General features: G+C 38.8%; 1 protein-coding gene across 2 annotated transcripts; it reads right to left on the reverse strand.

The window, feature by feature from the left end:
* Positions 1-7,356: 7,356 nt before the first annotated feature.
* LOC108654734 (uncharacterized) lies at positions 7,357-12,860 on the reverse strand. 2 transcript variants are annotated; one of them, XM_089261121.1, is made up of 6 exons: positions 12,645-12,860; positions 11,838-11,979; positions 11,538-11,680; positions 11,320-11,476; positions 8,326-8,440; positions 7,357-8,185 (listed from the first exon to the last, which is right to left on the reverse strand). In XM_089261121.1, exons 1-6 carry the CDS (start codon positions 12,694-12,696, stop codon positions 8,057-8,059), a joined length of 738 nt encoding a protein of 245 aa, XP_089117247.1. In that variant the 5' UTR covers positions 12,697-12,860; the 3' UTR covers positions 7,357-8,056. The 2 variants fall into 2 exon arrangements, with proteins under 2 accessions (XP_089117247.1, XP_089117248.1); XM_089261122.1 differs by lacking the exon at positions 12,645-12,860 and adding an exon at positions 12,220-12,427.
* Between the last annotated feature and the right edge of the window lie 278 nt (positions 12,861-13,138).

Raw genomic sequence — 13,138 nt, forward strand, 5'->3', positions numbered from 1 at the left:
GACAGCTGAGAAGAAGATAGGAAAGAATTTAGTTTTTTGGTACAGTGTTAGATGACGATTGCACCGAAGGTAGATTTACAGCAATAGGAGTAGATCTGTTACGATTTTTAGGTCTAAATTCATGAACAACCACATGAGGTGGCCAGAAGTTTGGATCACATAAAGTTTTAAAATGTTCTATCGGCACATTTATCTTAAAAGAGGCAATTTCACGCGGAGCTGCGAAGCTAAACTTCGATATAAAAACCTTAGCCGAAGTCTTGCTTGCTATAAAAGCAGATACTGCCTCAGGTCGTATCAGATGAAAGCCTAGATAAGAAAACTTGCTTTCGAGGAGAGACGACTGATAAGGATATGCCGGGAGTGGCTGAATTATTAACACTCATGGCTTGAACAGCAATTGGAGAAGATTCCAATTTTTGAACAGAAACCTGAGTATCAATAGCAGCCTCAACAGAAGAACCAATAGCTTCAGGAACAGGTGATATAGGATCGAGCAAATTAGGAGCGGATGACAAAACTGAAGCGCAAGGTGAGGGAGGGGCAAGCGAATTAGGTGACGGTGTTGGTACAGAGGGAGGTACCAACAACGATAAAGACTCCAAACGAGGTGGGGTACTCTCGAAATTATACTGGGTTAGTATTTCTTCAGCAGCAGCCATATCGCTGGATAACTGCTTAGAAATCTTTTTCAGTTTTAAAAACTGAGCCCTTACAGCGATGTACATTTTAGAAAAGTTGATCTGTCTTTCTAAACAAATCGGACAAGACCAGCGTACACCCCCACTACCAATTTTTACCGTGGACATAATCTTGTCATAATCACGGTCACTGAGACCTGCACATTTAATATGCATCATATTATCGCACAACCAGCAATTGACAAATTGCGCTTGTGCAGAGTCCACTGCCTGCCTGAGCGTACAACAAAAACAGCCGTTACAGAGCGTAACGAAAGAAACACAGAGAGTTATTTGCACAGCACGACGACCGAAATCGAGAGAGCAAGTAAGCTCACACGCACACTAACTAACGTGTAAAGAGTAAAGATAGGGAGCAAAGTGCAAACTAAATGTAAATACGAGGCTGCACCAAACTTCAACAAGATTAAAAAGCAATTTTAAAAGAAAACACAGCAAACCACGGATCAAACCTTGCACAGAAATATTTAAACAAACCGACCGCAGTTGTGTGAACAATTAATAAAAATGATTAATTAAAAAAATCAGGCAAATTTGCGGAGCAGAAAACGAAAACGACCGTACACTCTCACTGAGAACTCTCTCTGCTTATAAGATCTATAGAGCTGAAATTTGGTGTGCATACTCGTGTATACCAATTTACAAATTTTGGATACCACGCCCCTTTTGCCCCAAATATGTAAAACAATACATTTCAAATACTAGAGACTTGTGCTATGGAATGTACATTCATTTGAACGTTATGAGTATGTTCTAAAAGTTTCATTAAGACTGTACCTCTAGAAATTAAATTATTAAATTATTCAACAAATAAATTCCCATACTATTGCCCACACAGCAGCGCAGCCCAAGCGCTGTCGCTACTTACTGCGCAGTTAGCACAGCGGGGGCTTATGCGTGAGTGTGGATGCATATGTATATGCGTGCATAAAAGAACTGATGAATGATCAGCTTGGAGGTTTCAGGGTATCTCCTAGTCGAGCAGTCTCTCTTGAGCCATCTACTTCTACTTGTTATATAAATGTTATATTGCTTCAAATTAGTTGTGTGCTGAAAGTAAAGGAAATGTGTAGGTTTTAGCTGCTATTGTGCAATTTAACTGCAATGACATCAATAACTTATATTTATGTGTTTAGTTAAACGAGAGTTTAAGCAATTATCAAAGCTCAGCAGTTGTCCAAAAAACAAAGGGAATTTGTGTACAACTTTTATTGTGTGACAAAAGTTTCTGCTGCTAACGGCAATAGTTTGTAATCGTGCGCCGTTCTCTAATTAACTTTGATTTGTACACGATGCTTAAGCAACAACTGCAACATTTGCAATAATAACAACAATAGAAGGAGTTCCGCTTTCTAAAAAACACACATACGCTCTGTTGGCCAACTGTTCAACTGATAGTTGATGCTGCTGTTACAGCTGGTTTTGCGAGTTTTATTCGTTTTCGTTTTTCACTTTTTCATGACTATCACAATAAGCAAACAATCAAGTAGCAGTCTACTACAGTCTAACGAACTTTACCAAAAAACTTTTTTTGTTCTTGCTGCTTTTGTTTATTTGACGGAATGAGATACGTATTTGATATTTTTTTATTTATTTTTTTTTTGTTTTTTTTTTTTTTTTGTTTTTTATTTTATGTAAAACATAATTGAAAATTAGTCGCAGTAGCAATATAAAAACAAGTAAGAAAACTCTAGTCGAGAGTGCTCGACTAGATACTACCCTGAACCAAACTAATGAAAACGCACATTTGGTATGGTTAAAATTTCAATTTCGATGTATTTAAAAATATACATGAAATAGAAAACTCATTTAATTAAATATATAATACTTTTGAAACAATTAAAAAAAACTACGACGCGTCCTAGGTTTGAACCCGAGACCTCGCGATCGAGCGTCGCGTCTTTTACGACACTTCACTGTTTGAAACAGCGATGGCAAAACTGAAACACATTCGCTGCTGCGGCGCCATCTAGCAGAACTAAGCGAAACCAACTGCTGATGTGATTCTAAGAATGTGCTAGAAGAAGTTTGACTATGTGTGCACACGTATAGGAAAACTGTTGTAGCTGCTGCACGTGCGTTTGATAATTGGCCAAACATTTTGTTATTTTTTAACTTCGATCGACTAAACCAAATTTAATGAAACTTTCAGCGTATGATCTACATATTCTATTGAATAATTGACAAATTTGAAAAAATTAAAAATCATTCAGAATAAGCTGCAGTGGCATCTGCCTTAATTTATAATGTTTTTAATGGATAACAAAATATCGGGAATAGTTATCGATTTTAAAGCAAAACTCGACATCCACGCTGTATATACGGTCATTAAAAAAATCGAGTCACTAGCTCTTATATCTTCTGAAATCGACGCGTTCAAACATACGGACAGACAGACAGATGGACAGGGCTAAATCAACTCAGCTCGTCGCCCTGATCAAGAATATATAGACTTTGTGGGGTCTGCGACGCCTCCTTCTGCCTGTTACATACTTTTAACTATCCAAATTTGAAGCTCCTAGCTTTTATACTTTAAGATATATACTTTTATACTTAAGATATATAGATATAGCCGTAGTAGATATATATAACACTTTATAAATCGAGTAATTGCTCCAAATTTTAAGTCTCTAGCTTCAATAGCGCCAATTTAAACTGCGTTCATACGGACAGATGGGCGGACAGCAAGACGGAGGTTGCACAAAACCAATATACTCATTTTACTTTCGTGAATGAGTATAACAACAATTGTAATCGCTCTGCTACCTCTTAAAAGGAATCAAAAATGCGTGGCTTAAGCCACCAGACGGTGAAAGAGTATAGAGAATAAGCAGAGCCATAAAGGAGCTGGCACATTCCTTCTTCCTCTCTCTGTCTGCCTCCCTCATTTATTTGGGCAGTCGCTTGCCATTCGTCACTAAGATATTTCAATCAATTAAAACGCACCATAAAAAACAAGTAAGAAGACTCTAGTCGAGATTGCTCGACTAGGAGATACCCTGAACCCTCCAGTCTGATATTCCAATCCCTCTGCACCTTTTTTAGGCACACATACATACACACGCATAGAACGCGCTCTGCTAACTGCGCAGTAAGCAGCAACTGCGCTTGGGCTGCGCTGCAGTGTGTTCAATATTAAACGAATTTATTTGTTGAATAATTTATTTTCTAGACGTCCAATCTTAATGAAACTTTTAGAACATACTCATAACGTTCAAATGAATGTATATTCCAATGCACAAGTCTCTACTACTTGAAATATGCCTTTTACAAAGGTGAGGGTGAGGGGTCGAATTTAGGGGTGGGGAGTAAATTTTAACAAAAACCGAAATTATATAAGACATGAATCCACATATACAATTTGGAAGCCCTAGCTCTAAAGGTGTAGGCGCTATAATCGATAAAAAAAAATCGGGAGTAATTATCGATTTTTAGTGATAAACTTGACCTAGGAAAAAAAATTTTAAGTCTCTAGCTCTTATATCATCTGAGATCGACGCGTTCATACATACGGACGGACGGACGGACAGACAGACGGACAGGGCCAAATCGACTCAGCTCGTCGCCCTGATCAAGAATATATATACTTTGTGGGGTCTGCCACGCCTCCTTCTGCCTGTTACATACATTTCAACAAAACCATTATACCCTGATTTCCCATTTTCAATGGGTTCAGGGTATAAAAAGAAAAAATAAAAAATCTAAAAAAGACAACTCGAAATTGTTTGCTGTGGCAGTAGCAAGAAGAAGAGGAACGAGTGGCTTAGTTGCTTTGCCTCAAGAACGCTGCAATGCCCGGAAAATAGCTTTGGGCAACCAATTGTACAACATTATGCGCATTGGCATGGCTCAACCAGTCCAAAATATGACTTTAAATTAAAACACACACATATACTCACAATTATAACAGAACAGTCAGAAAGGCGCTTCGCCTATTTGAACAACAAACGAAGTTGAAAATGGCTTGGCTCTAGGAAGTACAACCATGTAGGTGTGTGAATGCGTGTGCGTATGTGTGCGCACCTATAGGTCAGACTTATACTTTTTGTTGTTGTTGTTTTTATCTCAGGCACTTTAAATGGAACGTAAATATTTGAGCTGCATTGGTCGGCAGTTGGAGGACAGTTGCTGCCTCTCTCTCACCTGAATGCAGGCAATAGTCACTGCTCCGCATCTCATCTCATGTTGATTTGCAAAATTTCGGCAGTCGAAATAGCAAAACGGCTGCAACTTGATAGATACTTAAATGGAAATGCTTTCCCTCTTGCCCCGCGGCTCAAGTGCCAATGAGGAACTGTTCAAACTCTCCCTCAATACGATTTCGTTGGCCAATCATTTGAATGATGCTCAGTTCGGCGTACCCCTGCAGACGAATACGGCAATTAATCAAAGTGTGCTTTGCAGCGTACCCAACCGAGAACACTTCCTTATATCTCCATTATACATACGTAATGTATGTATTTCTTTCATTTCAATTATTGAAGAATTTTGGGTTTCGAAAACCCAGCGACGGAAATCATGATCTCAATATAATAAATTTTTAATAAATAAACATAATTAATTAATTATTTATTAAATATTATTAATAATGACAACATTTACCCTCCTCAGCTATATGTATATATGTATGTATGTATGTAGAGTACAGCATGTGAATCCCTATGGTTTTGCTATTTTGTGTGTTTCGCGACTGTTGTAATGGTAGCTGTCCTCGAGTGTGGTTCGGTGGTAGGCACAATACATTAGAAAGACAAAGAGTTCAGAATCTTTTGAGTAATGGACGGCCACCGAAACTCACTTGGCTAAGGGAACTGTTAGCCCTGATGAAACTGTTTTTATACCCTGAACCCATGGAAAATGGGAAATCAGGTATAATGGTTTTGTTGAAATGTATGTAACAGGCAGAAGGAGGCGTGGCAGACCCCACAAAGTATATATATTCTTGATCAGCACGACGAGCTGAGTCGATTTGGCCCTGTCCGTCTGTCTGTATGTCCGTCCGCCCGTCCGCCCGTCCGTCTGTCCGTATGTATGAACGCGTCGATCTCAAAAGATATAAGAGCTGGAGACTTCAACTTTTTTTTTTAAATGCCCGTATATATCGCGCGCATATCGAGTTTATCACTAAAAAACGATAACTCATTCCGATATTTTTTTATCGATAAAAAACCTTATCGAAAGTCAGTTAGATAATTATATCTCCTACATTATTATAGCTAGAGTGTCCAAATTTCAAATATATATTAAGACGTATTTTATACAATTTCAGCTTTTGTTAAAATTTACCCCCCCGCCCCTATATCCACCCCCTCACCATCATCTTTGTAGAAGTCGTATATCAAATACTAGAGACTTGAGCTTCGGTATACACATACATTTATACAACATGATTACGTTCTGAAAGTTTCATTACGATCGTACATCTAGAAATTAAATTATTCCACAAATAAGTTCTGATAATATCGCCAACACTGCAGCGCAACCCAAGCGCAATCGCCTGTATATGCGTGCGTGTGTGTCTGTGCGTGTGTATGTGCGAATTATTATTGAAATATCAGTTGCTCGAAGGGTATCTCGTAGTCGAGCAGTCTTGACTAGAGCTTTCTTACATGTTGTATATGCATCAGATATATAAATCAGAATAACAATTTGATCTTAACGAACGATTCATAAATCGATTTCTATTTCTATTTTAATTTATTTTCTTCTTCATATTCTCAAATTGGCTTGACTTGAACTGCCCTTAACCCTTAGGCATCTCAGCTCAGCTCAGTTATCTGAAAGCCTTACTTAACTCACTGGGCTTGCTCAGCTTTGTGTGAATTAATCAATTGCTGTTATCGATGAGGCGGAAGGACGTAAGATATTCCTTAAGTGTTTCGCTAACCTTTGACAATTATGAGTCTCTATTGTCCTTGGGCTATGTATATACCCTGTAAATTAGTTATTCGTTGCCTAAGGCCCCAAATGCATAAGCATAATTTATGGGCGTGGCAGGCGCCAATGCATTGGACACGGCTGCTCACTCAGCTCATGCTCCCATATTTGCGCGGCATTCTTTTGGGCGCCAGACGCGAATAGTTGTGCGGCAAAAGCGTTTCGTGCTCAGCCCTTGCACACAGCTACCCCGAACACATGCCCCCTGTCACCACCCCCTTGGCAGCAGTTTTTTGCGGTGCTTGCTGCAGTAAAAGCATTTTAACACAGTTTTTGTGTTCTTTTTTGCATCTTTGTTAATTTATTTTCATTTTATTTTTTTTACTTTTTTTATGTGAGTGTTTGTTGGTAATTTTTTGTGAGTGTGTGTGTATAGTTTTTACTTAAAATATATGTGTTGCTCTTTAATCATAATATATTCACAGTTTTTAATTTAAACTAATGCTTTTTGTGTCGCACTTGAATGCCTTAAAATATTGGTATTTATATATTTTAAATTGATTTTTATCTATCGCTTTTGCATTTTCTTTTGTTTATGTTTTTGTTTATGTTTATTATATTTTTATTTAATACAGTTTTTAAGTATATATATTTACATTTTGGGCTTTCTCTATATAACTTTATTATAAAGTTCCCAATAAATCTTAAATTGCTAAACTAAAAATTCCCCTTTATTTTTTAGAAATCATTATTAAATTCATTAGGAAATGCACCTCAATTCTCGTTTCTTAACCGTGGATTATTGCTTTTGCTTTGTGCGCGATTATATTGTGTTTGCTTACGGATAATCTTGCCGTATTTAAATAAATAGCATAAGAATCAAAACTCCTAGCTCATGCGGAAACAAATTAATTGCAACAATATAAGCATTTATTTTCATATAATAATAATCTTATGTGAACAATTTGCCCTGCAAGAGGCAACTCAACTAATATGTTATTGCACTCAATGCTTCAATGTGCCAATCGTTAACTGTCAACAACATTTCGTTCTAGAAGTAACATTCAACACACTCATAGACACTAACCTAAAACCTATGAAGACTTTCAACTTATTTATAAATATATATCTGGGTAGTATGTGTACACACTGACTATACGCTTTACTTTTACATGTACCTTAAAATTTTTGATGTTTGTTTTCTCTCATCTCCTGCCTCAGCGTCCCATCGATCAACCCTAAATTCTCTGAATAGCAATTCTAAGCAAGTCCGCGAATGTACACAACAAATAACATGCTTACAGAATTTCCAATAAATGGTTCTTCTTCTTCTCTTGCTGCACCTCTGTGTTCTAGAAACCTTAACTATTGTATAACTTGAATTATGTGTGGCTGTGGATATGCATATATATGTGTGTGAGTGTGTGTATTTTCAGAAAGGAAATTTAATTGTCCTGTGTGACTGCAAGCATCTCCATCTATCTGACCAGCTGCAACAATAACAGGCATGTGACTAGCCCCAAACCACTGCGCCCCAAAGCACTGGCCCCATCCCCTTCGTCATCTCGACATATTTGCGGATGTCGAGTGAAGTCCTCGCAGTAGATCTGCAATTGAATGATCAAAACGAGAAAGTTTATGGTCACCTCTCACCTGGTGAGACTTCTTAAGGAATAAAATGCAATGCGGTTGAGCTTACTGCCCAAATGCAGATTCGTAATTGGGATGAATGGTATTAAAATCTCACCTTGGTTAAGCTGTTGGCGTATTTATCAACCAGTTCGCGAGTAAACTTGGCCGCTTCATTGCCACAGATCTTACGTGCCGCGTTCTCAGAGCAGTCCACTAACTCGTTAATAGAACTATAAATTAGATATACAATATATATGAATATATAATATATAATATATATTACAAACATATTATTTATATTTAAGGTTGTAGATAAGAGTATAATATAAACATGCCAATATATTTCAATTTTCATTCATTTGGATTTTCAAATGAAACGGAAATTTAATGAGTATTTTTTAGAAGTAACTTGTTTTTAATAAAAAGGAGGGAGGCGCTCAGGGGGCGGAGACAAAAACAGGGAATAAGGAGAGCGGGAAAGGAATGGAAGAAAGAGGAAGCAGGAAGGCGAAAGGAAACAAGAAGGAGACGAAGGGAAAGGAAAGGGGAAGGGAAGGCAGAAAAAGGGGAAGAAGGGAAGAAGGGAGGAAGGGGAAGGGGAAGGGGAAGGGAAGGGGTTTAAGGGGAAGGGGAAGGGGAAGGGGAAGGGGAAGGGGAAGGGGAAGGGGAAGGGGAAGGGGAAGGGGAAGGGGAAGGGGAAGGGGAAGGGGAAGGGGAAGGGGAAGGGGAAGGGGAAGGGGAAGGGGAAGGGGAAGGGGAAGGGGAATTTTAGGGGAAGGGGAAGGGGAAGGGGAATTTTCGGAAGGGGAAGGGGAAGGGGAAGGGGAAGGGGAAGGGGAAGGGGAAGGGGAAGGGGAAGGGGAAGGGGAAGGGGAAGGGGAAGGGGAAGGGGAAGGGGAAGGGGAAGGGGAAGGGAAGGGGAAGGGGAAGGGGAAGGGGAAGGGGAAGGGGAAGGGGAAGGGGAAGGGGAATTTTGAATTTTGAATTTTAATTTGGGAAGGGGAAGGGGAAGGTTAAGGGGTACACAATGGGTGAAGGTGAATTTAATTTTAATTTATTTTTTTTTTATTTTCAATTTAATTTTTAATTTTAATTTTAATTTTAACTTTAACTTTAACTTTAACTTTAACTTTAACTTTAACTTTAACTTTAACTTTAACTTTAACTTTAACTTTAACTTTAACTTTAACTTTAACTTTAACTTTAACTTTAACTTTAACTTTAACTTTAACTTTAACTTTAACTTTAACTTTAACTTTAACTTTAATTTTAATTTTAATTTTAATTTTAATTTTAATTTAAATTTTAATTTTGGTGAATAACTTCTTTTGTAAACACACGATCTTAATGAAATTTTCAGGGCGTAATTATATGGTCAAAATGTGTGTACATTCCAAAGCACAAGTTTCTAGTACTTGAAATACGTTTTTTACAAATTGGGGGCGAAGAGGGCGTGGTATCTGAAATCTGTTGATTACAAAATGTTTCTAATCATCATATGTATATACACAGTAAATCTAAAGTCTCCACGTCTAATAGTACTCCGATGAGGCTCAAAAAACAAAATCAATTTTTCGATTATTCTCGATAAAAAAAGTTATCGGATGAGTTATCAAAAAAATAAAGCAAACTCGTACTGCGTATGGTATACACGAGTATGCACACAAAATTTCAGCTCTCTAGCTCTTATATCTTCTGAGATCTCGGCGTTCATGCGGACGGACGGACAGACGGACAGGGCTATATCAACTCAGCTCGTCGTGCTGATCAAGATTTTATATACTTAATGGGGTCTGCGATGATTCCTTCTGCCTGTTACATACTTTTTCACAAAAACATTATACCTTGATTTCCCATTTTTAATGGGTTCAGGGTATAACAAGTAAGAAAGCTCTAGTCGAGACTGCTCGCTACGAGATCCCCTGACCCTACAAGCAAACTGATATTTCAATAATAATTAGCAAACACACACGCACACACACACACGCATACAAACAAACACACGCACACACACACACGCATACAAACAAATACACGCACACACATACACATACAAATAAACACACGCATACCCACACACACGCATATACAGGCGATTGCGCTTTGGTTGCGCTGCAATGTTGGCAATATAATGAAAACTTATTTGTTGAATAATTTAATTTCTAGACGTACTATCGTAATGAAACTTTCAGAACATAATCATAATGTTTAAATGTATGTGTATACCGAAGCACAAATCTCTAGTATTTGATATACGACTTTTACAAAGATGAGGGTGAGGGGGTGGATTTAGGGGTGGGGGGTAAATTTTAACAAAAACCGAAATTGTCTAAAATGCATCTTAATATACATTTTAAATTTGGAGACTCTAGCTTCAAAGATGTAGGAGATATAATATTTTAAGTGATCTTCGATAAGGTTTTTTATCGATAAAAAAGTATCGGAATGAGTTATCGTTTTTTAGTGATAAACTCGATCTGCGCGTGATATATACGGACATTTTAAAAAAAAGTTGAAGTCTCTAGCTCTTATATCTTCTGAGATCGACGCGTTCATACATACGGACGGACGGACGGACGGACGGACGGACGGACAGACGGACAGGGCCAACTCGACTCAGATTGTCGCCCTGATCAAGAATATATATACTTTGTGGGGTCTGCCACGCCTCCTTCTGCCTGTTACATACTTTTAACAAAACCATTATACCCTGATTTCCCATTTTCAATGGGTTCAGGGTATAATAAAATATAAAATAAAATAACTGCAAAAATCGACCTGCCTATTCAAGGCAAACTAGTTTCCCTGTCTTTTTTTTTTTTTCTTCGGCTTTTGGACTCAATCAAAATGATAACGATTATCAAACGAGTTTGACGAAAAAAACATTTTATATTTACACTTTAGGAAAATGTATGGCAGAGCTAAATTGACTACTGAGCTGCTGTCAAACGGGTTTTATTTAGTTTTAAATCATATGTATGTAATTTGTATTTTGGTATTGTGCTGGGGGATTATCAGCGAGTAGATCATATAAAGCTGATTCAGCGCAAAGTGAATGCCAAGCGATTAAATATGAAAGATTATAAAAAACATCACGTGTTGCACTCACCAACAAATCGTTTTGATGTTCTCGTTCAGCGTGCCGTTCTCGGAGCTCTCCTGGTTCTTGTTGGGCTTGAGGAACACCATGGTCTCCTTGTAGCGATTGGCACACACCTCGAAATCCTTCTTGGCCATTTCCGAGCAGGGCGCGTGCTTCAGATACTCTGCGAAGAGCAACACATGGGCAACAGCTGTTGGAGCCGCAGAGCGTGTATTATGACTTACCCTCCTGGAACTCGCCTTTGTTACAGAGATCTCGTATGAACTGATTGGTGCCATGATACAGCTTGTTGAACTGGTTTCGCTGCTGCAAATCCATGCAGCGACGCGTATAGCTCTGGATGCAGCGCACGCCCTTGCGCAGCTCACTGAAAAGCAGCAGCAGGTGCAGAGACATTAGACATTAGACGATAGACATTGGATAACAATCATAATGACGTTAATGCTATTGTTGCAATTCAGACAACTGCGACTGCAACTGCCACAATATCAACAACAGCAACAATAACAATGGGAACAACTTACTGACAAAGTTTATCCAATTCGTCCTTCTTGGCAGCGCCAATCGAAAATTCCGACGTTAAATGCAGCATTTCAAGTGGCTCGGCGCACTTGGTGAACTCCTCCTGGCCGCATTCCTCTGACCTTACGACCGCCATCAGCAACGCTGTTTGGCACAATGCACATTTAAGTTCCAACGAAATTCGAGTACAAAAATGTAACGAGCGGCGTGCGGGCGGTGTGTGTGCGAGAGGGGTGGAACAGAAGAAGACAAATAAACAAACTGGCAAACAAACAGTGGATAGTGCTCAAGTTGAAAGCTAAAAGGCAATCTGAGACTTGGTGCCGCTAAGTCTCTCACACTTCTGGTCCATTCTACCGTTCGCGGGCACTCTTTTTCACTCACTCTCTGCGCCTGTCTCTGTCCCACTCTCGTTCTGCAGAACAAAGTTGCAAATGCGCGTCAAGGGTAATAAAGTTGGGCATAAGTGAAATTGGCATTTCATAAATTTAAACTTTTCGGTTTTTGGTACACTTCTCCTCTCCTGCTCGCGCTCTCGCGCCTTGTTGTCTTCCGCTTCCTCTCCTGTGCAGCGCATCTATCGAAGTCACGCAACTGCCAATAAAGTCGACTGACAGTGCTCGCCTGATCACTGCGATAACTGACAGATGCCTCTCAGACACAAACCCCTAGACACGGACGCAGACGCAGCCTCAGACTTGGATGCAGAATCATACAGAATCAGACTTAGAATCGAGCTTCTTTGCTGACTCGAATTCTGATAGTTTCACATCTTGACCTTTGTCAGGCCATAAATAATTAACACTTACCCGCCAAAAGCAGCGACGTCAGCGCCCTCCAACTGCAGCAGCATCGATGCATTTTGCCGTTTGCGTTTGTCTCCTTCCTTTGCTCTGCTTGCTCTCTGCTCGGTGTTGTTGCAGTTCACGCTTTGCACTCTTTCTCTTTTTGTCTATTGCCGTTTCACCTTGTAATTGCTCTCGTCATTTGTTTCAAGCTCGCTCGCTCTTTCGCTCGACGTCTGCCTTGCAAACGAAAGACGAGCACAAAATAAAATATTTACATATAATAAATTAAAGCAAGAAAAACAAAACATAACCAATAGCTACTAATTGATATGCCTCGAAACGCAAAAACAACAACTGTAGAGCGCTGGTAGCCGATTTTTAGAATTCCCTAAAAGCAATTATATTTATTACTATGAAGATTTTTCTACTTATGCATATCTGCAAATTAGAATCTACAAAATGGGCATCTGAAACATTTTATAATTATTGCTCACCAGCACAATAAACATCATATA

Source organism: Drosophila navojoa, chromosome 5, assembly GCF_054131105.1.
Source record: "Drosophila navojoa isolate 15081-1374.11 chromosome 5, UAZ_NAV_1.0, whole genome shotgun sequence".
Taxonomy (NCBI): Eukaryota; Metazoa; Arthropoda; class Insecta; order Diptera; family Drosophilidae; genus Drosophila; species Drosophila navojoa.

Coding starts and splice junctions, on each gene's coding strand:
- LOC108654734 (XM_089261122.1), bottom strand. CDS start 12,412: ATGCGCTGCACAGGAGAGGAAGCGGAAGACAACAAGGCGCGAGAGCGC. Junction 11,681..11,837: donor GAATTGGATAAACTTTGTCA/GTAAGTTGTTCC, acceptor GCTGCTTTTCAG/TGAGCTGCGCAAGGGCGTGC. Junction 11,477..11,537: donor CAAAGGCGAGTTCCAGGAGG/GTAAGTCATAAT, acceptor TGCTCTTCGCAG/AGTATCTGAAGCACGCGCCC.